The sequence below is a fragment of the Trachurus japonicus genome, chromosome 15 (assembly GCF_045865225.1).
Source record: "Trachurus japonicus isolate A0001 chromosome 15, Traja_1.0".
Taxonomy (NCBI): Eukaryota; Metazoa; Chordata; class Actinopteri; order Carangiformes; family Carangidae; genus Trachurus; species Trachurus japonicus.
In genome coordinates this window covers 19,897,578-19,923,379 of record NC_140921.1, presented here as the reverse complement: position 1 = coordinate 19,923,379, position 25,802 = coordinate 19,897,578, and the positions used below count along the sequence as shown (strand labels likewise).

General features: G+C 42.1%; 1 protein-coding gene across 6 annotated transcripts in view; it reads right to left on the bottom strand.

Annotated features, from left to right (window-relative positions):
* The window catches only part of LOC146973609 (uncharacterized), a 100,732-nt gene that overhangs the window by 25,584 nt on the left and 49,346 nt on the right, over nucleotides 1-25,802 (bottom strand). For 4 of the 6 annotated variants that reach the window (XR_015037765.1, XM_085800307.1, XM_085800309.1 and 1 more), the window contains 17 exons: nucleotides 20,581-20,625; nucleotides 18,910-18,945; nucleotides 13,620-13,664; nucleotides 13,501-13,545; nucleotides 11,274-11,306; nucleotides 8,074-8,112; nucleotides 7,736-7,780; nucleotides 7,201-7,236; nucleotides 6,348-6,392; nucleotides 5,443-5,496; nucleotides 4,973-5,026; nucleotides 3,770-3,850; nucleotides 2,100-2,141; nucleotides 1,152-1,229; nucleotides 721-756; nucleotides 503-556; nucleotides 211-264 (listed from right to left, as the gene is read on the bottom strand). Coding sequence is in view for 5 of the 6 variants with exons in the window: in XM_085800307.1 (XP_085656433.1) it covers nucleotides 211-264; nucleotides 503-556; nucleotides 721-756; nucleotides 1,152-1,229; nucleotides 2,100-2,141; nucleotides 3,770-3,850; nucleotides 4,973-5,026; nucleotides 5,443-5,496; nucleotides 6,348-6,392; nucleotides 7,201-7,236; nucleotides 7,736-7,780; nucleotides 8,074-8,112; nucleotides 11,274-11,306; nucleotides 13,501-13,545; nucleotides 13,620-13,664; nucleotides 18,910-18,945; nucleotides 20,581-20,625 (822 nt within the window). In the remaining variant the exon portion in view is untranslated. The remainder of the gene's footprint in view (nucleotides 1-210; nucleotides 265-502; nucleotides 557-720; nucleotides 757-1,151; nucleotides 1,230-2,099; nucleotides 2,142-3,769; nucleotides 3,851-4,972; nucleotides 5,027-5,442; nucleotides 5,497-6,347; nucleotides 6,393-7,200; nucleotides 7,237-7,735; nucleotides 7,781-8,073; nucleotides 8,113-11,273; nucleotides 11,307-13,500; nucleotides 13,546-13,619; nucleotides 13,665-18,909; nucleotides 18,946-20,580; nucleotides 20,626-25,802) is intronic. The other 2 variants (XM_085800308.1, XM_085800311.1) reach the window with 1 other exon arrangement.

Sequence of the window (25,802 nt, the reverse complement as noted above, 5' to 3'; positions counted from 1 at the left end):
CTAACAACAGGGTGCTGCCAGTGTGCTCTAAACTCCAACGTTGTTGTGAAAGTGACGCTGGCTGGTGAACAGTAGGACTAGCTGCTAATTATCCCCAAATCGGAGCCGCTCTCTTAATAGTGAAATTGGCTCTAAGGTTAGCTCAGAAGATCCCACTGCAGATCAGTGATGCTGAACCGTAGACAGCATAAATTAGATACTCTTACTTACTCGTTCACCTGGGGGTCCAGGAGGGCCCGGGGGTCCTGGTCGACCAGGGGAGCCCTTTAATTGTGACAAAAAAAAGGAGTTAACAATCCTCCAGGCAATGATATCAAGCAGACATGCAAGACTCTAACTTTCTTTTCACACCCATCTCAGCTGGTGGGGATTTGTATCCAGGAGCTGTGATACATCGCTGCTCGCAGTGGGTTGCTGTCATTGTTTTATGCTTCCAGCCATCTTTTAGCTGCAGATGTGTGAGGACTGAGTAAGAGTGGAGAGATAGACTGAGTTCACTCACCTCTCTTCCTGGAACTCCAGGAGGGCCGGATAACCCTGGGGGTCCACGGAGGCCCTGAAAAATACCCAGACACCGATCATTTTAACAATCTTGCTTTATATGCTGCAGAGTATTATTTGTGTTGTAAAATAATTGTGGCCACTGCATCAATGAGAAAGCTGAAAAATCAGAGATATAAATAAACTTCATCATGTTGTTTGTGTGTTGTGGAACCAGACCTCAATTCCCGGCTTTCCTGGGGGTCCCATGGGGCCCTAAGAACACATCACACATCTTGTTAACACCATCTGCCCTCTAGCACCCAGCATCCAATAAAGGAATTGTGTTAGACACCTTTTGCTCTATTGATTCTCTGTCTCCAACAATCCTGTATTTCAAAAATGAAAGCAGACTCACTCACAATCAAATCTGTGAGGTTCAAACTAGCAGTGCAGAGCATATATGATGAAGGCAGAGTGCAATACACCCCCACCTCACGGTAATGACCAGCGTTTTCATCTGAGACTGAATTTAATGACCAACTGATCTTGATATTCAAAGAGGATCTCGCTCTTTCGACGCCTGGAGACACGAATCTGGAGGTATCACGGTTTGAACTAAATGATAAATGTGGGAGATACAGAACCAATCAATACAACATCATACTCACAGGTGAGCCCATGACACTCTCTCCAGGTTCGCCTTTTTCACCATGGTCTCCCGGCACTCCAGGGACGCCTCTCTCACCCTGACAAAAATACAAGCGAGCAGTAAGTGGGGTTTCAGCGATAGTGCAGAAGCTCTCCGTGACTCTTGGATCCACGGAGGAGCATTAAAGCATTCAGACTTCACTTACTCTGCCGTTACACTTTGCTTTTAGTAGCTTCAAGGCTATGAAACACAGTAATGTTCCAGGTCCTCTTTTTCTTATTATCTATGACAACACCTTTGGTGATTGTTATTATCTCAAGGATTATGAGTGTTATTTCCTGAACCTCCAACCAAACTCAGCATGATATCACCAGAAAACCTTGGAACGTTTAAAATGAAACACGTGCCGTATCTAAGCCTATTGTGGCTCATTTAAATATAGCAACAACAGCAGTGATAAGCAACCAGACAGACTGCACTACAGCTCAACTAGCAATCAATCAATCAATCAATCAATCAATCAAACTTTATTTATAAAGCACTTTTCATACATTAAAAATGTAGCACAAAGCGCTTTACATGTGTACAAGCAACCCCCACCCCAGCACATACACACACACATACTCACACACAGATACACACATGCACACACATACACACACACACAAATAATGTGATCTTAGAAACGTGTGGCTGAATACAGAGGAGCCAGATCAGGAAACACCATCACAGGAAGCCGTCTGCACTAATTCTTATTCAGTTTGTGTTGTAATTGAAACAGCGTGAAAACAAATCATCAGGTCTAAACAACAATTAATTAAGTGATAAATGGTTGAAATAGATGGAAATGTATTGGATGAAAACACAAATATACCAACACAATTCACTGATCCACCTGAAGACAGTAAAACACATCTATGTGGTATACATGTAAATGCACATAGAGAATCATATATGTGCTTCCTACCTTGGGTCCGCGAGACCCTCTGGTTAGAGACAACCCGTCACCCTAGAAAACAACAGGAAGAGGACATCAGAATAGGGATTCACTCATCACACATCAGCAATTCACTTTGAAGCCTGAGGTGCAGAGCAAAAGGAGCCGCTCTAGTGCTGGAATTTAAAGAGGAATATTGAATCTGCATGAGCTCCACTACACAGTGCAAACTGTCTGAGCACAGCACTGCATCAGGAGCTCATGTTCAATACTGTTTACAACATTTATAATAGCGACTTTGTACAGAGGCAGACTGATGATGCCATACTACAGACGAAAAGCTTGATTGAAACAGAGGCCACTGTGAGCATAATTTACTGTACAGTCCAGATGAGACATTGATTTCTGTTTTCAGCATGTGTTAGTGTTACAAGTCCTACTTTGCACAATGTAAATTAGATGTGCAAAAGTTGGATTTGAACTAACACAGCACTTTAGTTAGAGTGTTTGGGAGAAATGTGGTAATCCACAAAAACATAATAGTTTAGGAAGTGCAGAACCACATTATACGATCCTCCAACACCATTTTCTTTTTAAAAACAGTTCCATTAGACGCTGTGCAGAGGCACAACTGAAACAAAACCTTTATATCAGTACTTGAGAGTGGGACACAATGCATTGCAAATAATAAAAGTCAAAAGAAACAAAGAATAAATTGCTCATTATTCATTTAAAAGCAAAATCAATACGGTGAAATTAACTTCTTGGGCAGGTTGACTCATTAAAGACGCTCTGACCGTCTGTATTGAGCTCTGTTTATTGCTTTTTTCCCTTTCTGTGTCTTACATAACAAAAACCATAAAATGTGGAGAATCCATTTTCCTCCAGTGCCTCCAGACAGAACTGACGTCCGTAAAAGACTATCAGGATCTATGCAGTCTCTCAGCGATACACATCTCTCTTTGTTTAGCTTTTGAACTATGCAAGAACACAAGAGGTCATCAGCTTGCTGTAAACATGTCCCCTTGAAACTTACGTGCACACACATAGATCCCCGTTTTCCAATCCCGCACCAATTTCTACAGTGCTAGAGAGTACATTAAAGAGCTTTAAATACGTCTGGCTGAACGCAAGCTTTCCCTTATTACTCTGCTCAGTTGAACACAGTCCTTCTTGCTTGATGAGTGGGTCTGTTGTCGAGCTTAATGTTCAGTTCAGCGTTGCCACACACAAACAAACATGATTGTTTAAAGCCGTGGAGCGCTTCCCAGTGATTGAGGAGTGCAAATGGTGTCAACCACATATGAGGCCCTGTCTGCACATGTGCTGTCTTTTTGGTGAAGCTATAATGAACATTTCTATATGCAAAGCCAAGCCTATAAAAGAGAGTACTTCAATAGCTATAAGCTCCAAAATGGGAAGATAGCTGATTACCCAGGCTTGGGTTATCAAATAGTGGATTACTTAATGGCATTGCATCTACATAATGTCATGGCAGCAACATAGCTGGAGGAGAGGAGGCTAGTTTGCTTTATCTTCAGCTATTAAAGCTGTTTGCAGATGATCTAGACATTGTGAACTTCTGGTGAATTTTCTTGTGCTGTTGTTCTTTGTGTTTCCTGATCTCCACTGACAATTTTCTATTTTTGTTTTCTGTGACTTGAGGGATGAAACCAACACTGTCAGATTATTGTACCCACCATAAATCCACCTCCAGCTTCTCCAGGCTCACCCTTAGGACCAGGAGGTCCTGGTGGCCCCATCACTCCACCAGAGTCTCCCTGCAGATAGAAACACAGACAGTACATGAAATATCCACCACAGACAAAATGTTAGACAGGTTTTGCCATCTTGGTAAATATATAATGTATAATAATATAATGCACTAAACACTTTTAGTGGTTTATTGTTAGTGGCATGGCTCAGTGGATGGTTCTACTGCTGGCTCTCTTGTTAGACTAAACAGGAAATCTCAGAGTGTATTGGATGGATTTTCTAAAAAAATGTTCACACCTCCGCAAGTACAAGTCTTACCACAGTAATTATTATTAATAATTACTAACTCCAAGCACATTTATAGGCCAAACTCAGATGATGAAGGTAAAAACCTCAGCATCTTAGCATGTAATGCCAGCCAGGGACAACCTCACAAAGCAGCTCGTATGACTACAAACTCTGTTTTCAATGTTTGCTTCATGCTTTGAGGAACAGTTTAGTCAACAGTATTAGCAGCTGGTCTGACTGATCACAGCCAGAAATGTTTTGATACCTCAGTTTTTGTATGTTCTAAACAAACAGAACGTAATCTGTCAGAGCTTTTAGTGGTCCTATAGGCTTTCACCTACTTCCAGTCATTATGCTGAGCTAGGCTGATTGTTTCCATTGTGCAGATGTTTGTTATTTTACATTTATTTATAGACTACCGTGACTGCACAACTAGCACTGCCTTTTGGAAGAGACCTAACATCAGTATGGCAAAGAAGACAAAGGAGGATTATAAATGGGGCTGGGTGTAGGAGGTTTAAGCACTTTCGGTTTATTTCTCTGCCCTGGAGTGTAGCAGAGTGACTCTACTGGGTGGGGAGACTTGAGTGCAGCTTCGTTTATTTTGACAAAAGTGACAAACCCCATCAAATATGTCAACTGCGCACTTTCCCACTTTGCCGCTTTCATCACAGTGTTTGGAACAAGTCCGACTGCAAGAGGAGACTTGTGTATAAATAACAGAGTAGTCTGAGGCATCAAATGCAAAAACACAAAGTTGCAACATGATTGAGGATGGCATGCAGGGCGCGTAATCTGCAATGTGTCTCCACAAGTTGTCTAGCATGTTCAACCTGTGATAAAACATCATTGCTTCATATTTTTCTTTGAGGTGAGAACTTGATTTGAAGTTTACCTACCTTTTCTCCTTTCAGGCCATCTCTCCCAGGCACCCCTGCTTCCCCTGACGAGCCCTGTAAATAGTGGTGAAAAGAGACACATCTATCACTGGGCCTTCATCTCTTCACACACATTTATCTCCTCCTCCTCACTGCTTCAGTGGGCTGCCGTGTTCCAACATAATTTCCTTTAGACAGGATTTATGAAATGCCTCTTTTCCCTCCCTGCTTTTGAATAAAGACAGATGCTCATTACTGAAGCAGGTGTGGAGAACAGATTGGGCCGCTGCCTCCATTCCTGGCATAAAGCGCTAAGATTTGCCTCTTTCCACTAATTAATTCTTAAATTTGATTACTGATCGTCTGTGTAAAAATTCTGGACTTTTCTCCTCGCTTCCTCTGTGTTTTTTGCCTGTTGAGGTTTATCTGTTCATCTCTCTCTTTCATTCGGGCAGGCTTGGTTAGTTGGAGAGTTGTGCCAATATACTTACTAGTTCGCCTGGGAGTCCTGGGAGTCCAGTGGGTCCAGCCAGGCCTTGTTTCCCCTGGCAAAACACAAAGGAAAAACCAATACTTTGGGCTATTTTCTCTCTCTGTGTTTGGTGACAGAACTGTCTGGACTTTGAATGTTATAGCCCAGCCAGCCACACTGTAGACACTGTCTACAGTATTTCAAATAGCAATATTGTTTAAGTGTTGCCCTGCAGCCTTTTTAATAAACCAAGCTTAGTTTCATGGCAATTACTGTACGCTGGGGATATCTACTTGACTGAGCAGCAGTAGGTTTGCAAGCTTATTTCCCGGCTATGCTGTTATTTTAGATAAGGTGTTTATATGCATTACCCTTCTCTACCCATTATTGTCTTTGAAAGATGCTCATATTACCATGGAAACTGAGGTTATGTCGATGATAACTGATAAAAGGAGCGCACGAGCAGTGCTGTCCTTACTGCTATTTTGATCTACCACTTTTCATGATTGTGATGAAAATCTGCATTATTCTCAACAATGTATGATTTGTTCATGACCCATCTTCATAAACACTCGAGACTGGTGAGTCTGAATCAGTGTGTTTACAGTGATGCTTTTTGCAATACATGTGTAAACTCAGCGCTCCGTTGTTGTGGGATATGCATTTATCTCCATATTCCACTAACAAATATCCAGTTATGCTGGTGATATTATAATTATTACCATGGGAACAGACCCTTCACCGAAATCAGGGGGAAATTGTGCTATAGTAAATTTAATGAGATATTCAGCCTCCTGTCATATACTGTATGTGTATCAAGGCATTAGGCATTGGCTCACTGTTGTTTATACAGTGTTCAGCGGGATTTCAGCTATGTAAGTGGTACAGCAGACAAGAGATAAATAAATAGAAACTGAAACTCACCTCTGGTCCTTGATCTCCCTTTAGCCCTGGCAACCCAATATTTCCCTGTTACAGAACCAAGACAGGAAGAGAAGGAAGAGAAAAACAAACTTTTAACCAAAGATTTCTGTCAACAGCTCAAAGATACCTTTCACAAAATAGAAATCTGCTTCGTTAGAAGACCACTGTCTCACCATGGAATTACTTTATAAGAATCTTTTCTACAATAACTACAGCTTTGATTCAAAATCTATATACCACGTTGCTGTGGTTGCATTGACACTAGGGACTTTAAGCAGCAACAGTTCAATTGATGGCTACGGTGCCAATGTACATTGTAATGAGATACTATAGTGGCAAACTAAACATCCTTAGTGACACAATGGCTACTTAGCGCTTTAGAAAGCAAGGTCAATCTAAACATTGCTACAGTATGTCTCTTAAAATACCCCAGGAACAGATGATATTTGCTTTAGAGACAATTTCATAACAGACGTCTGTCGGTGGCTTCAGCACCATGGACAGCGCCATGGTTTTATCAATACACAGCAGAGTTAGATCGTTGGCTGGACAGGGAGGATGGTTGGTTAACGATAGTTGGTGGTAACAGATCTATCAATAAACTGGAAAAATCTATCAAATTGCCAATTATTTAACCTGTCATAGTGTACACAGCTAGTCTTTCTCCTGTAGTAATCAGTAGGAAGTTTCAACAGAATCTACGTCATCACATCCCGCCATAGGCGAACCTCAACCGTTGCTGCTTAAAGACCCTATTGTGTGTGTGTGTGTATGTGTGGGAGCCGGGAGGGGTAGAGTAGTACTTAGAAATGACAGCGCTTAAGGTGCAAGTGTTACATCTTCAACAAGTTACCTTAAAGCCTTGCGGTCCTTGAGCTCCTTTCTCTCCCTGCAAAATGTGAAGGAGACAAACAACCATAATTACTCAGGAAGTCATTCCTCTTGCTGACTGGAGTTTTCAAAAAAGTCTTTGATTTATTAATTGGGTGAAATCTTTCCTTTGCAGATTCTACGTGTCATTTATCTTTCTTCTTTCATGTGGCTGACAGTCTTTTGATGTTTGGTCAACAGCTGTGTCTGTGGCCTTTGTAATTTGCTTGCCTCAAGTAGATGTGATCTATTGTTTTGAGGTCCAAACAATAATTGTATGTCAATTTATTCCCTGCTTCACCTCTGCAGAGCACACAGACATCACTGAACAGCAGGTGATGTTCAATTGTTCTTTCAGAATCAAATGTCAGCGCTGCTTTTGTTGATGTCACACACAAAACGGGAGGTATTCTTCATGCTGTGGCGACAAACACCGGATGTGGTGTTTGAAAACTAATACTGAATTTCCTAGGGTCAAATTATGTTTACACAGAAATTATGAAGACAGAATAACTTACCTGATCTCCCTTTTCTCCTTTCTGGACCCTTTCCTTCATTTCATCCTCAAACGCAAGACAAAAACAGACCAGACTGTATTGCACATTGTATTGTATAGCTCAGGAGCTATGATATACCTATCATAAGGTCAATGGTTTCATCCCCAACTCCTCTAGTGCTTTTGGGTGAATGTGATGAGTAGTGTAAAGCACTTTGAGTGCTGTGAGTGTCAAGACAAACACATTATATAAATGTGGTCTACTTCACCATTTACTTGTGTACAATTTGAAGAGGAACCATAGAAAATAAGATAACACACATAAACATTTCAAAAGTTGAGATATAAACAGCTGCTTACAGTTCCAGAGAGCTGCCTTAATCCATGAGCTGTCATCACCTACAAGTAATGAAAGAGACACAGTGCTTAAGTTTCCTAGCAATTACTGCGATATAAAAAAGAGAAAATAAACTTTTCTGAGCTGATTTTCCTCATGAACCTCACAGAAGCAATAACTTTACTGCATGTGTTCAACCTGACTCTTCTTACCAACCTGCACTTATGGTTGGAAAATAATACATCTCTATAATATTTTCATATCTCTTTTACGGCTTAAGTAAAGCTGAGAAATGGGGTGACGGAGCTGCTTGGCAGAACCTTCACAGCTAAATTAAATTAAATTAAAGAGGGAAGATCAGCTAAGGTGGACTGATACCTAGAGCTACAACACATGAGGAGGAGAGAGGTCCACATTAAATCCCAAATTCAAGAAGAAATTACTTGAATTCAAAATGTTTCCATAGAGCTACTTGTTCCTGAGATTATTGTTTACACACGTTACATGTCATATAAAAGACCTCAGTAGACCTGGCATTAACATAATATGATGGGGGATCATAATAAAACTCGATTGCTTCGGATCAAATATAAACGTAGGTGTAAATACAACTAACCCAGTCAGTTTTTTTAAATTACTAATTGCAAAGAACTGGTGTTCAGTGTTTCACCAGCCTAATGGCCTTTAACACAACTTTTAAAGGAGATGAGTTGTCCCTGAAATCCATTTTTAAGAATGACCACAATTACCTTCAAAAGCATTCATGCCAGGAAGAGGTGGGGCAGTGCAGCGATGATACCAGTGATTATTTCAGTTGGACTGCTCATGATCACATTTCAGCGCTGACACCGCAGGCGTTTATTAATAGCAGGCGGCAAAGGGACAACTAGATACGATCCAGACATGAGATGCACAATGAAATGTTGGTGCAAACTGGACAAAGGCTTTAAGAGCAGGGCCAGTGTTTAAGGACAAACGGATTAAAATTGAGCGAAGATAGGGGGCATATCTAAGACTTTCCATCTATAATCATCACAATTCATTACATCTACATGACCTCGGGTCCTTTGTGTTGGGTTCATCTCTGTATGCACTCCTAACCAGCTCAGCCTTGGGTGGTTTGATGATAAAAGCAGCAAGAGATAACAGGAGCCAACCTGAAACTGAAAGTCTTATCCAAGCGGGGGGGAAATCTCGGTGCCCTCACAGCACTAACATTTCGGATGGATATATGATCCTATTATTAAGATCATTGCCACTGGTTTCTTCCCTTTGTTTTTTCCAATTTGGGGGTTATTCTAGTTCTTCTTTGAACTCATCCCCTGGTGAGACTCTCCTCCTGTGAAAAACCTTAACCTAACAAAGAGGGTTTTGTGCCTCAATCTTATGAAACTGTGACTGTTCCATAACCATATGTTTATTAGAGTTATCCACATCGCCTATTCAGCCTGCATGCTTATTTCTAAAACCATAACAACAAAGGGCTGACACGCTTGCCACTATAGGGGCCCTACTAAAGGAGATGCTGGGGACTAACAACCTCTATGTTTGTTCAGTTTGGAGGACATCCTGGTCCTGACTAATGTGTACCTGTGAGCCTTTTTGAGAGCGTTACGACGATACAGGCTGATAGACAGAAACCCGTCATGCAGCTCCCTCCCTCCTTCAGCAGCGACAGTAAGAGTAACCTTGAGTAAGACACTGAATCCCCTATTGTCCCAGTGGAGTATGTGCATAAGGTTCAGCTTTCGACCTGCAGTCTCTCTCAAAAGAAACTGCTGTCAATTGTCTCGCCCTGGATGCTGAACAATATCTCAGTGCCATCAGTGCATGACCAGATCTAAACTTTGTGCTAGAATTTTTCCCAAGAGCAGTGAAATACAGTGTAGAGCCTTTTACTCCACATAACTTGGCATAACAGATTCAGTTTAATAGATAATAAAACTCCATTGTGAAGCAATACGGGCAGCGATAAAAACAGGACAGTCTCAGAGCTGAAATGACTGTTTTTGCTACTTTAAGGGTGTTGGGGGGGGTTGCGGGGGTGACGGCCGAGCATGCCTGTAAGCCCACCGCTCCTCCCCATTACTAATAAACAGAGGCACAAGAAGGTTTATGAAGGGAGGGTAATGATCTGAACCCTTGCTTCTGCTGTGTAAGGGAAATCAATGCTTAACTGCCAAAATTATCTGCCACAGGAAAGCAGAGAGCACAGACAGCGGCTGGTGCTAAATATTCAAACAGCCTCATTTATCAAATGACTAATGTTTTCCTCTCCGCTGTGTGCTATAGTATACATCTCCTATGTCCTGGGTGGCCCACACCTCACTACACAACAACGAGTGCAACTGAGTATTTCACTTCTGATGGAACATTTCTTTATCTTCCTCCAGCTGGAATGAATTCTACAGAAAAGAGGCAACAATTCAAAAATAATTGCAAAGCAAGACCTCACTGCTGAGCCTCCACTAAAACTGCCTACAGTGATATCTATTCTTATTAGGTGAGTAGGCTTCTGGCGGTTAGAAAGAAACCAGTGAAACCAGTGGAGAGTGAGTGATATTTGCCTGCTGTATAATTAAGTTGTCTGATTTCCATATGAATCCCCTGCTAACAAGCAACACGAACGACACTAAGAATGAAAGCCATCAAACTTTGTTTCCGACCTCGTGTCTGAGGCCTTCAGAGGTTCAATAGGCAGCTGATCGCAACGCTATGCACACAAAACCCTTGGATGAAGTCACCGAAATGTCAAACTCTTCACATTGTGACACACGGGCTTCAACCATGTGTTCATTTGGCACAATTCCTTTCTTTTTTTTTCAAAGATACTCACAGGAACAGCCGCATGTCCTTGGAGTCATTACTGCCCCCTCCCTGATATGCCACTGATTTGTCATAGTGTGTTTTTAACTTCAAAATGTCTAAGTGATAAGTTCTATCGTCCCAGCACCACCCACTCTGTGTCACCTTCAGCATACATCAGACATCCATCATGACGTCAGCGTTTCTGTTTTTATCTGCTTCACCACTAAGACTAAGACTGCACAATCCTTGTTCTATAATTTAGAGTTTATCAAGTGAGAACATTATCAAGTACGACCAGCTTTCTGATGCGTAAACCTGGATATTTTCTTTGGTTTGTGGCAAAGACCATAACTAATCATTTCTAAAAGCTATTACTCTCATACTAATTGATAATGAACATGCATGTTGTACTCACAGGACCAGGAGGACCAGGGGGGCCAGCATCACCCTGCAAATACACCAGAGACATAACATCAGTGCCTGATGGACACAGAGACAAACACACAGTGCTAAAAAAAAAAAAAAAGCTGCAAAAGCTGCAAAAAAAGACAAACAAAAACAAAACAAAAAAGACAGATTAAAAATGTACTTTAGAAAGTACAACTTCTGAAAGCTAGTTGCAAGAAATGACCTCAACCAGCTCTCTCAACAGGTTTTTGGATCAACAATAAAAGAAGCAATAACATCACCAGACTTCAGAGAAAATACTGTCTAACTCAAGTGATGGGAGGAGAGTCATAACATGAGCAGAAAGCAAATAATACTTTGTGAAAAACATACTGTAATGGTGTTATACAGTGACATGTATGTGTGTGTATGTATAAGTCTCTGTGTCTCATATATATACATACTCTGACAAATACCTTACACAGTACAACCCTGCGCTGCACTGGGTGCACCAGGGAACATCAGACACTTCTGAATTGTGATGCAGTGCATTCAGAAGCCTCCATTCTTCCATTCATAATTTACAAGCTATAACTTTTGTGCTTTCACTAAAACAAGACAACACAGCACAACACCTGTGCATGTGCAGTGGTGTAAACAGCTCGGATGTTCTCGTAGGATGAACATGCTGTACCTCATCAAGCCCACACAATCATGTCATTTTAACAAGAGAAAAAGTTAAGTTAGCGTGAGAGATGTATCCTCTAAACGTAAGGTTTAAAGTAATAAGAAAAGTTGGGTTCTCATCTCCAATCTACTATAGTTTGTTCTGCTCTTATCTATTTGGCTTCTTTGCCACCATTGGAGTAACCCTTAGGTTGTTTTCTGTTTTAGTTTATTGATCAGTCATGAAATACTGATGAAAGGATCATACAACATCACAGTGATGTCAGTCCGTCGCTGACATTTTCTACAGACATTCATGGTTCCCAGAGGCTGCTACTGGGCTTCACTGTCAGGAAACCATGGATACAAGAGAGAGAGTGCATTTTGAATGGCCACATGGCGGCGCTGCGTGCGGTAAACGATGTTGACACAGGCGCAGCTTCCCTGTAGAGTTATCTGAAGTCATTTTTCAGTATTCTGCCAAGTAAAAGAGAAACATACACGCTGAGGTAATTAAATAAAACACATAAGGGTAAAGCTGAAAGCCCTAGTCTTTGTTCCTTGCCTACCACAGGGGGGGTTCCTCTACAAAGTGTATGCTAGGTATCAGCTTTGCCTCATTCCCTCACGTTCCTGCTGTTTCCACCTCCCTTATGTTTCATGTTTGCGCCCAGTTTGCCTTCGCCTGTGTGTTTGTGTGTGTTTGCTAGGGGGTGGCCTTCTGGACTCCTGCTCCCACCAAACCACCTGCACACCTGCTTCAGATCAGCTCATCTCCTCAACAAGCTCCTGCAGTATTAAACCCCGGCGCCTCTCGCTGTTCTTGGTTTTTCTTTTGACTGCAGCTTCACCATTGTTCGCCTGTGCTCCAGCCTCACCTTTGCTTGCTCGCCAGAATCCAGCCTTGCCCAGCTTTTTATGTCTACAAAACCCCAGGCTGAGATCCGGTACCTAGCCTGCTCTGTGTAGACGGTCCAGTCCTGCCCAGTCCTCTAGTCTGCTTCCCGTCCCGCTCTCCAGCGACCTCGGCTTCAGCCCTGAGCCATTCTTCCTAAATTCCTACATAAACAGCCTTTGTTACACCCCTCAACGCTGCTCGTCTGTGTCTGAGCCCTACCTAAAAGCTTCATTCAAAACGCATCACCTAAATTCTATGAACATGAACACCCACAGAAAGATGCACACTCACACAACACACACAAACTGTCACCAGCAAGACGCTGATTTCGATCATCCTTACAGCAGCATAGGACACGAATAAAGCAACTGTAAAAACCAAGAAATACCAATCTGCAGATTCATTATTTGCTGCTAGATGATTTTCAAAGCGCCTTGGAGGACAAACAGACTGAGAGGAGATAACTAACTCTAAGGTGTAGTCTCCAAAATGTGGCATATCATACCAATTATAACCCTTGAAGTACCTTAGCTACACTTTCTCTTTCTCTGCTCTCCTCAGCTCTGCCACACACACTCACACACACACACACACACACACACACACACACACACACACACAGAGGCTGAGTCCGAGGAAGCACAAACAGAGGGAATCATCATGTTTGACACTTGACATTGATGTGACTTACTTTTTGTCCTTTCATCCCACCGGCCCCCTCGGCACCTGGCTGACCCTATGGGAGGAGGCCTTGGTTAATGACTCTGTAACACAATGGCTCTGTAAATGTCACTGCTGGAAAATACGTACAGGGTCTCCTTTCTCTCCAGGGACTCCAGAGTCGCCCTTCTCCCCCTGTATTGGAGCAGAGCAGATCACTGACAGTTACCAACAGGGCATACAGACATAGAGCTGAAACTTAAGCAATTAGTAATGAGGGGGGGGGGGGGCACAGTACAGTAATGTGTCTTCTCAAAAGCAGAATCATTTGTAATTATGGTAGAAAAATAGGGGAAACAATGTGAGATTGTGTGACTAAGTCGAGAAAGATTATGAAAAACTCCAGCCCCTGTTGCATTGCAGCACTTTTCCATGCTTCCACGTCAAAAATCATTCCTCTGACTGCCAATAGATGGCACTTTATGACTGCTGGTTTGCTGCCCTTGGAATATTTTCACTAGGATTTCTCCCTGTCAGTCATGTGGAGAATACTCTAAGTAAACGCAACTGTAAAACAAATGTACTTGCACCTTGGTCAAGACAAACAGAGAATGAATAATTAAAAAGATCTGCGATGGAAGCATAAGTTTGTTTTTTGTTTTTTTTTTACATATGTTGGAGGAACTTCTCACTCTCTAGACACCTAAGTAGAAGATGCAGCATACAGTATGTTATTTCCAAGCTTTTCATGACCTTTAATGCTCCTATTTTCACTGTTACAAAAGGTCCTGGTCCATAGATATTCTATAAATATATGTCATTACCAGACATTTCTTCAGTGACATGACAGAAGAGTAGCAAATAATCTTCTGGGGAGAAGCTTCTCTCCCCAGACACATCTAATGAAGCTCACTTGTTGTCTGTCACACAAAACAGACAATAAAAAAAGACAAAAGACAAAGAAGGTGGAAAAGGCGGCTCATCAAAGATTATTGTTTGGTATGGCAAGTGTGAAGATTTTGTAGGGAACACTTCAGATAGTGCATGTTGAGACATTATGAGCCATCTGTTTAACATCTGCCTGAGAAGACAGAGACATCTCAGAAAAGGTTGCAGCGTATTTGCACGCTCCTTAGCAGTGCCTGGACCCTAACAGACAATAATTGTCATTCAGTTTCAGCCCCTCCTCCATTCCTTCGGCTCGCTAACGACAGCCGCTGTGATACCAATCATTTAATGAGATATAGTCACTGTTTCCTCGTCCAAATTATGAGCTGTTATTAAGTCAGTCGACTGCTGCTATGTACGAGCAGATTGTCCTATTAATATTTTAGGCAGGGAGGCGGGACTAGTGGAAAAAATGACTTTGACTACTAACTGAATTCTGTACACGTTTTTACAACCACCACATGGTTTCACCTCTATATCTACTTATCAGTGGTAACACAGATGCTGGTTGTGTGTGTCATCATGGCAAGATGTGGTCCAGGGGAAAACCTACTACAGCGGAGATGGATTTGCTCATTTTTCCAGGTGTTTACAACAGTAACTTGCAAAGGCATCACAACTGTGCAAGATGTACTTGCAAAACTTCACAGGTGTGTATCTGAGAATTACAGTGGTCCCGAGAGCTCGAAGCTCACTATGCACAGACACAAATGTGTTGCACATTCAGAAAAAATCACGACACATTCCGATAAATGTGCTACGAATGCGGTCCTACAACACATTGGAAGTGTTTGCAGAGGTCACAGGCGTGGGGATGGAGGTGTGGGGTTGCCACGAAGGCGTAATCCTAACTCAGAGGTGCAGGTTCAAGTCTAGCCCCTGGCACTTTGTGGCACTCTGTCTTACCTTAAGCAGAAAAAGAGGATGATCCTACTGGGATGCAAATGTTATTCAAAATTGGACACTTTCACAATCACTTTCCAGCATCCCCATGAAAACACTTCCAATGTGCTGTAGCGGTTTTTTCTTTTTTGCGTGTGTTATGATTTTTTCTTCCTCACATGCATTGTCAAATTGATGAAGATGTTTTCTGAGTTTTCAGTGCATTTGTGTGTTTGCATGTGTTTCCTCCAGCCACCGTGTGTTGAGCTCTTTGGTCCACCCTACAAACTGAAGGCCAACCCATGAGTTCTGAGTATTCACAACTTAGAAATAAAGATAACTCGGGGGTTGGAATGTCAACATGTAGACAGATTGTGTTGACGTTGCGTTGCTGTTTTGTTATAAGTCTTGAGGCTCTTTTCTCCTAACAAAAAAAGCTACTTACAATACAGTGCAACTATAAACTATAAATCAAACTGTACACAGACAGTGGTTCACAATTTCGGAGGCAGTTTGCACTGAGTTATGAGTGACAGTCAATCTAAATCACATCTGATGGAAAGTTAGTATTAGCCCAGGATGTCACTTATACAAATGCTGTGCACTGTATTCTGGCATGGGCTGATGGAAAAATATTTCGGTGGTTATCTTTGTTAGATCTCCACGGAAGATCATTCAAAGTCAATTTATTGGCAGAGGGGTATGTAACAAGTTAATAAACCTTTCAAATAAGATTAACTGCACCACGGCCAGTATTTATCCAGATTATCACTGTATTTACACAACGAAAAAGCTCAGCGTGTAAAGGATAGGGAGCTGGTCCACCTGTAGATGTCTGTGGGTGATATGTTGATTTTGAGTCACCCCGGGTCATCAAACTGCAATTAAGCCTGTCTGCATCCCTCCCTGTCTATCCATCAGTATCTGCAGTGTTCTGTCGGAGCCTGTTTGAGACTGTCAGTGGGAGATACAGTTATGGAGATGTGATTCATGAGACCGCTATCTCCCTGCGCATCATGCACTGCACAGACTTTTAACTTACTTTAAAACATTCACACTGCTGAGAGAGTGAGAGGGGGCTTGGCTCACACAGATGTTACACAAGCTGCAGTTTAGTTTAACTTGCATCTGTTTTGTCCCAGCTTAAAAAATGCACTAGGATGGCCACTGAGTAGCGAGGAGAATCCCTGATGCTGTTCAATTATTACTGCTGATGGAAACTTCATGCATCTTGGCACCGTGATGGTTAAGCTTCTTTTCAACACTTTTCATGTTGGGCTGTATTTTTTTTCTTTTCTTTTACTGTATTTGACTCTTTATAGCAGATTAAAAAGTGAAATGATTCTCCAAGACAGGAAGGCTTTTATTCTCATCCACAGTGTGCATGAATTTATAAAGATAAAGCAAAGATGTATCCGTAATGTAACATGACTGATTCATGGCAAGGGCCAGACTGGTTTGTATATTTTATGTAAGTAATAGAGCACCGAGGCAACAGTGATCAAGACAAGTCAAAGGTCCTCTAACAAAGGCTTTAAAAATGAGATTGACTCAAGTGAGATATTAAGGCTGAAACACACGGCAATTACAGAGAATCCATCAAAACTTAACCCCTGTGTGTCAGTCTATTGTCAAAACATATGGAAATACGTGATCACTTCTTCTTATCCATACAAAAAACCATGATCCATTGTGCCTCCTCCACCTGCGCTACAGCTACTGCAATCCCATTTGTTTTGAGGTATAATAAGTGTGTCCTCATACAGACAACTTTCTTTTTCAAGGTTGGCCAGCTGACACTTCTCCTTCCTCTGGGCACAGAGAGCAGGAGGAATTCTGCAGTCTGAGCTGACACCCCAGCAAACGACGCACCTATACATCAAATGAACAGCTGCGGTCAAGAGGTTGTCCACTACACAATAGCCTTCACTCTCGGCATGATCACAAGTGGGCCACTGGAGGCTTTGTGGGTGGTGAGGGGGTGGGGTGCAGGTAACAACAGAGACAGTGGGAGGCCTGGTAGAGGTCCATGTATACGTTTTTTTTTTTTTTTTAACATTGCATATCTCATGTGCCTCCGGTGAGCTACGGCACCCCTGGGTTTCATGAAAATGATTGCAGACGCTTTTTGCAAAAGCACTGTACCTAATGGCCATCTGTCTGTTTGGAGTATGAGCACTGAGTCACGCTGCGCTGCACTGCAGGAGGTGCAGGGTGGGAGCTGCTATTTAACTTGCACAGTGGATAGGCTACAATTGACTGAAAGGTGCCATTTTCAGCAAGGGAGATCCGCTCTCAACTACAAACACAGAAATGTCAGTCGAGGACAGAACAGGTTCTCCTTCTGGTCACACAAACGATCTGACTTGTCTTGGCTGGCTTCTTGGGACAGCTGTTCACATCTTTGTTCAGACAATGCTGTGCAGAGGCCGTATAACAGACGCCTCCCATCTTAAAGGGATAGTTCAACATTTTTGCAAGTTGGCCCATTGCCATAATCCCTACAGTTTTAGGATTAGGTTCGTTACCTTTAATTGTCGGTGCAGGCTATTTTTAGAACGGCAGACAGAGCTACGAGCTGCTCAGAGCTACACTACGGAGGCTAATGGGATTTCTTGGTTTCGCTCATCAAACTCATCAAATACACAATCCAACAACTCCAAAACGCTCTCGTGGACAAGTTGTGACCTGCACATTCACCACGCTATGAGATAATAACAGAACCCCATTAGCCTCCGTAGCGTTGCTCTGAGCAGCTCGCGGCTCTGCTCCGCCATTCTAAAAATAGCTTGCACCGATAATTGAAGGTAACGAACCTACTCCTAAAACTACAGGGATTATGACAATGGGCCAATTTGCAAAAATGTTGAACTATCCCTTGAAGTCTTTAATATAGGAGGAGTATAACATAGCTCAGTTCATGTAAATCCTATCTTACTTTCATCCAGTCTAAATTCAGGTTAGGAAATCCTAAACACTCAATCCAACACTGCCTATCAACATTGATGTCTGTTACCCAGCAACTGACGCTGAAGTGTTTTTGTAAATGATACGATTTCTTGTTGAAACATACAAAAATGGCCACTTTACTCTGAAAATCTCCTCCAGCAAAAAGCCAAAGAGCCCTTTGTCAGGCGTCCAGAAGAGCCTCATGTTGCAGAATCAGCCTCTCCACAGCTGGTCATAGATGCTAAGTGCATGATCATGGCCCCAGGTAGCCTCTGTCTACCAACAGCGAGACAGTTATCCAACAATTAGGAGATTTCATTTAAGCTTTGCGAAAGTAAGGAAACAAGAAAAAGAACATAGACTTAGAAATGATTCTATTGTGATGGCTTTTTCCCGCAAATCACAACCTGACCACTACCATGGATACCAAACAGTTAAGGTAGGACCCGCACGACAGGAAGTTTCTGTAACATGCCCCCCGATGATTAAACTCCTTGCCTATTTGGAGGGCTGCTGCAATGAACACAGCTCAGTCATCTTGACAACCCCTCCTGGAAGTGCAGGCAAGGGCTGGTTTATCAAAGAGGGAGACAGCTCAAATCTACCTTAAATGCCACATGTCAGCGCTTTGTTTTGTGATGAATAATGTTTTGAGTGATACCTTGACACTTGCTCCTTCAGAGGCTCCTGAGGGACCCTGCAATTGCAAGAATCGTCACATTCTTTTCACACAGAGAAAGAACAGAAGGGCTATCATGTCACAAAGACAACTGTGTACAGTAGTACACAGCAGTATATACAGTAGCACCAGCAATACATCTATGGTGTCTGTTTCACGCTGTGTGTCTGTATATGTTGTATTATATACACTTTCACCATTTTAACCCTTTCTTGCCAATTTTCTAAACTTGTCAATTTAGCTGAAACACTTTTCTGTTTACAGCAAAGGCCTGCTGTATTGTATTTTCTAACCTTTGCAATAATGTTAGCTTCCATAAAGACGTGGCTGGCCCCCAGCAGGCTATAGATTATCTTTGAGTGTGTCTTTGTTGCGCCCCTTTCACAGACTCCCCTGTTGTTGTTGCGATGCTAATTTGACTTTGAAAAATAACCGCTGCCCCTTCAACTGCGAGCACTGTCCTGCTGCCAATGGACAAGAGAGAGTGATGCCCTGGTGTGTGTGTTTTGAATAGATGATTTTGCCCCTGAGATCTACCTCAGCAAAACAGGTGACTCATAAATGCCAATACCAGGGGATGGAGGCAAAGCTGGCACATGCTAAGGGTATCATCAGGACGTTGCCATTTAGAAATGTCACACCTTCTGCATCCTGTCTTTCTTTTCACTTACGACTTTGTGTCCTCCAACTTTATGAGATATCAAGGAGGCCGGGGCCATACGTTGAGATGTATTAGCAAGTCGCTCAATTTTACTCAAGATAATTGGACCCATTGCGCGAGAGTGACAGAGGCAGAACAGAATCCTTCTGGATTTCTGGATGCAATAAAATAAGACAAACCCTATGTCCTGATCAAGGATGTAATCAGGGCAATAGTGCATGAAAATAATTGGACAACCAACGCATCTGAACTACATGATGCCCGAACACTTGTGTTTGCGCTGACATCACAGCAGTTAAGAGCCTGACAAGCTGTCTCCTTTAACGTATCGTGGTGTTTGTACCCTTTAGTGTGTGGGTCACTAAACAAACACACAAGCAGTGTCTGGGATCGGTTTGGACGCCTGAGGAAACGGCGATAATTCAAGGAGTCAACGGGCCTTATAGGCAGACTTGTCCTACTCATCAATACTCAAGTGCTACCTTAATATACCCCTTGTGGTTTTGTGCTAATAATATAGCCTGCTTGCAGCAGTATGGGGGGAATGGGAGATTCTGAATAGATCAATACGGCCTAACCATGGAATTAACGCACAGACTTCACACAGATGTTTCACGATGAAGAGTGTAATTGCTCTTTTTAAGATGGATTTTTTTATCACATGTCTGCCGGCGTGATCAACTGTTTGCTTTAATATGCTTTTAAAACGATGACATCGGTCATCTCAGGGGAATTCATGGTCAAACAAAGGTTAAATTGAAATTGATTTTGACTCGTAGAGAAGCCAGAAAATAGTGTCCTGTCAAAAGAGTTGCTTTATTGTCAAACTAAAACTTTAAGTTATCTGCCATCGGGTCACGTTTATGCTTCTTAGATGGAGATGGGTGCATAAAAACTTAAAGTAGGAGTTTTTTTCTATTGAACACTTTGCTTTAAATAAGACAGAGTACAATATTGATTGTATGGACTGGATGATGCTGCATATCACTTACAGGCAGACCTCTGGTTCCAGGCTCTCCACTCTTTCCTCTCCGTCCCTGAGGAAGGAAAAGAAAAAAGATTAAGATGAGTGAGTGACGATGCAACAACAGGTGTGGCTGGGCATGCATGCTGCCAGCAATTAAGACTAGACAGCAACTCCTGTCGCAGTCTCTAATTTGCTTTTAATTAACAACAAGAAAACAGCTTAATTGCTGCACCCCGTGTGGCCCACTACTCTTTGTTCCCTCCTCTGGTTTACTGCCTCCTTTCCAGCTGTGTGAGTCCCTCGGTGCATCAATCAGCCAAAAGGAGCACATACAGCAGCACACAGGCCGAGCCAGGCCCTGTCTCTGTCCGGCATTGCAAAATGAGGTCAGAACGAAGCAATCGGTTTTTTTTTTTTCATTTGAGATTCTTTTTTTTTGAGGGGTGGGGGGGTTTGTGAACTACAAAATGCCTCAGTGCTTGAAAAGTCGGCGAGTCTTGAAAAGCTGACATCTTAATGAGATGTAATGCTATCTGAACCAAACCAAAGTTGGTATAATTTACATCAAGAGGGTTTATGTTCTCATGAGAAAAGAGGATCCAGCTCCGTGGATAACCGTGCAGCTATCCCATAAACTGGCAGAGCATCACTGGCTCTGTGTTATGAGAAGTGTCTGGAATTAACTGGCTTTCACACACAGTCACACAGTCACACTGTCACACACACACACACAAAAGACAGATGTAAAATCAACTCAATTAGGAGATGGTAATACTGTGGCCAATATCAGTTCACTGTACAGCAGAGTAAGAGACAATGTAGATAGCATTAAGGCTTTATTACCTCTTTCCAATAGAGGTTTCATCATATGACACAATTGCTATACTGTAATTCTTCTCTACTGTATGTGTCGCTATGGGTAACACAAAAACACTTCTTCTCACTGAGTCAGTGGTTGTGTAGATTTCTGAAGAAAAAAAAGAAAAGACACGGATGATCGCAAAGCAATGCCCTCGACACTCCATGTGTGCAGACTTTGATTAAGTGGGTCGTATTTGACATGTACGTTTTGCCTGCAACAAAGACAAAGCAGGGACCTGCTTTTAATCATTTGCACGTGCGCTCATGTCATTATGCTGTGTTTGACTGTTTGTAGTCCACAGATTACAGCGTGATGAAAATACAAGAAGCCAGGGTGTACTACAGTAAATATTAACCTTAATAATGACACAATGGAACCAGTTTGTATCTACTCTTGGGAATTGCATGCTTTTCCTCCTGCTCACGCCGTTTGATGTTCCAACGCAGCCTTATGCCCAGCCTCTTTTGATCATCGGTGTTAATGCAGCTCTGAGGCTGCGCGCGCTTTAATCTGAGTGTGAGCGAGTGCCACGTCAAGAAGAAGAGCTGGAAGACGTCGGCCGCGTCATTGTGTAGGAACAGCGCCGTTAAACCTTTAAGATTTCTCACTTCAAATGACTGACGTCGTAACATACTGCAATAATCTCCTTGAGATGTAACTTGGGTTGATTACACTGTGGCACGTAAAGAGCAGACCAGTGTGTTCAACAAGCTCTCGTAAAACCAGGCTGCTATATGCAGATTCCAAATACATCACATTTGTGTAAAATTGGTCTGGTTCTCACAAACAAAGATGCCGTTTCATGAGGGTGGATGGTGTGTTATCATAATGAATGGGCCGGCAGAGTCACTGCTACGGCTGCATAAAGATCAGATGTTTGTTCTGGCCTTGGCCCCTGCTGCTGTCCTTTCCCCCCTGAACTCCACAACAAAAGCAGATTACACTGATAAGTAATTTAGCTAATGAATATTTCATATGCTATTATTCCAAACAGGTTATGAATAATGCAGTTTTCAAAATTATTTCTCCACATTTGCCCTTAAATCTCTTTTAACTCCAAAGTGCATACTAATTTTATGCCCATGCATTAGCATATTATCATCTAGATAAATAGTGGAACTCTAGATCTCAATTCTCACCAAATGAAGTCAGAGCAACAAAATGATGATCTGAGGTAGACTCCATATCATTAACTCGAGGCCTGTACCTCACTAGCACAGTTATCTGCATGTGAAAAAAATGGTTCTTATTAAAGTGATGTGATTTTGCTCAGAACTTCATTTCCACATCTGAAACCAGCCTTAAGGAGAGATTTCCTTCTGTTTCAAAAAAAAAATGTCATCCTGTCATACATTCTGCTCACAAAAAGAAATGCTAATACATTTTAATCTAGGATTGCTGCTTTTATTACTTCTACAGTAGTCCCGCCACATTTATATTCACTTGCCAGTTTATTAGGCACAGCTACCTTAAACTAATGCAGTAAAATGGCTCTGTTCTGAATGTCTACCTTTATAGATCTGTTGATTGAACTTTATGTACATTTAGCTTGTAGTGCTGCTGTATTGTAGTGTTGTGTTGCATTATGTTAAGGGTGTTTCTGTTTGGGCCACACCTCTCTGTATTAGTTGTGTTCAGCTGAGTGTACAGTAGTTCAGCCCACTTTTTTTCTTCCATGATAACACAGGGACAGACACTCATTTTCACAGGAAAGTAATTCATTAAAAAAAGACTACATCAGGTAACCTTGGGGTCAGACTGACACGTTTCTGCCCGGAGGACCTCTGGTTAGCACGCCATCCCCAACAAATCTGTGCACAGTGACAAGAAATAATTACTCCGGAGCACAGCTGTCATCACCGTTTGCACTCAGTTGACTCTCCAAACTGAAACACCTGCCAGTGACACAGCGAGATAACCGCCTCTGAAGGGACATGGCGGCTCTGGAATACTGAGATAATGAAGATGCCACAACCGCTGTGGCGCCCATGAACACCCAAACACTATAGCAACAGATGCTGTGTTTTAGAGTATTAACTCAGGGTATGAATGTCATTTCAATGATTTGATCAGCACTAAATGTCATGTTTGGAACTCCTACACTTTAACAAAAGTGTAACTAAAGGGACACTCTGACATTTTGAATTGAGGTCGATTCATAATAACGTTCAGTCTTTTTTTCACTCACTAAAAACAGTTTATTGGTTTGTTGTCAGTGCAGAATACAATAACTTGGAGTTTCTATTCATGGGTTGAAGCTAAAAACTAACTTTAATGCCTGATGTCAAAATCAATCATTCTGGCCTTCATTGCATCCATTAGGACAAAAACATCATATTATATAATCACTTGCTTTGTGTTTATGTAACTGCCTCTCCTGGTCGATATGTACCTGTACCACTACATTCAGTGTTTAAGTATAGAAATGAAATAATAAATAAATAACAAAACCCTCCTCTTTTGTGACAAAAAGTCAAGAGGTTTGTCTGACACCAAACAAACACAGAACAGTGAAGATGCATTTGACGCTCAAAGAAAATGATTATGTTTTTGTCAACACTGACAGCCTTTCAATGACGATGATGATAGTTTGCTACTTTAATTATATGTTCATAAAAAGAGCAGCGCTTTCCCAGAACACATGCCAGGCATTCTGCAACTTTGTGCGTAGCTTCGTCGTCCGTTTCGTCCTATGTTTATTTATTTATTTTTTCCAGTGTGAAGAAGGCAGACACAACACCAGAAGAAAGGTACGTGTCAGAGGTGAACTGCAGTCCAAAGCAGTCTCTAGGCAACAAGGATGAATGGCAAACTGAATGTGGGGATTTCAAAAAAACAAGGAATGTACAGACTAGAAGCCTACATGAGTAGTTCCAGGCTCTTCCACACAAGCCCCTTTGAAATTTCACACCACTTGTGCATGCCAGGATGCCATAGTAAAGTATGACATCATGGTGATAATTATAACTTGAATAATCACTAAATGGCAAGCACACAAGACCAGCCAGCAGTGTCAAAGCTTTTCTTTCAGCTAAGCCAACCTTAACTTTCTCATTTCCTTTTCTATTCCTCTATCTCTCATTTATCTCTTTCTTTGTGTATATGATCATAATTCCATTGCTTTCTTCTCACCCCTCTCCCCTGTCTCTGGTTCTTCTTGTCGTCTCTCCATCCTGCTCCTGTCTCCTGTCACTCGCCCCATTTCTCCCTAACCCAACTTCCACCGCTTGTTGGATCACCCTGGCAATCTCTGTTGCTATGCAACACTCAGTGTCCTATAAATTTGACAACATCCTAGTGCTTGATTATTATTTGAGCGCTGCAGTGTGAAGCCCTCCTTCAGGTCATTGCGGTAGATTAGAGGGAGGGAGAGATAGGGGAAGGAGAGGAAGGGAAATGAGGGATGAGAGGGAGGGAAGGAGGTGGGGAAAGATGAAGGGATTGTGGAGGAGAGGAAAGGAGGGAGAGTAGGAGTGAGAGACGAACTAGCCTCTTGAGTAAATGAAAGATGGGCTGGCAAGACTTAACACATATTCACATGTACTATTTATCTGTTCCACTCTAAAAACCTGCAAACCATATAACAGGAGTGTGAAAAGCACTCTGCATTAGCTACAAATTCAATAATGGTGCTAGTATAACTAGATTGAGTACACTTGAGTTAGGTAAGTAAGGAGGAGGCCTCAGACTGACAGCGTGTTTTGAACTTCTGACTTAATCCACATGGATCACGGACTCGACTTGCTTCAACGCCGCTATGGCTCGTAAAGTGTAAGAGCAGAGCGCAGACATGGGGCCTGGCTCAGTCCTGCAGCACGAGTCCCAATCTGAGAGCAAAGTCAACAGCGACAGTGACACACAGCAGAGGCACTCGTTTATGATGACTCCATAATCCTTATCCCAAATGTCAACATGTTCTTTGAGACGGTCCATGTCTGACTAGCCAAACCGGTGGAAAATGGAGACGGCACACAACGTGTCGTATTTTTTTTCCACGGTAAAGCAGATATATACCATGAGAAAGCCACATAATCCACCTGAGAAATGCCCCTGTCAATAGGGGTCAGTAGATAAACCAGAGGAGCCCTCTGAAAGCAACACCACAGGACCCGACTCCAATCTGACATAGAACAGAAGGACAAAATGACAGGCAGTTTTTTTCTCTCCCTTTTATACACAGGGGGAAGCCTTTCAGAAGGTAAATCAATTTCAGCTCGTTTCAACATCATTTTATCACATTCCAAACGTAATATCTCATCTTTGATTTCTCTTGATTTGCTTCTCCATGTTAAAAAAGATAAAAAGCCACTGGATCTCCCAAAAGTGATTTTGCCTTCTTACTATTTACATTAATTCTTAGTCAATTCTCTAAATAAATCAAAATT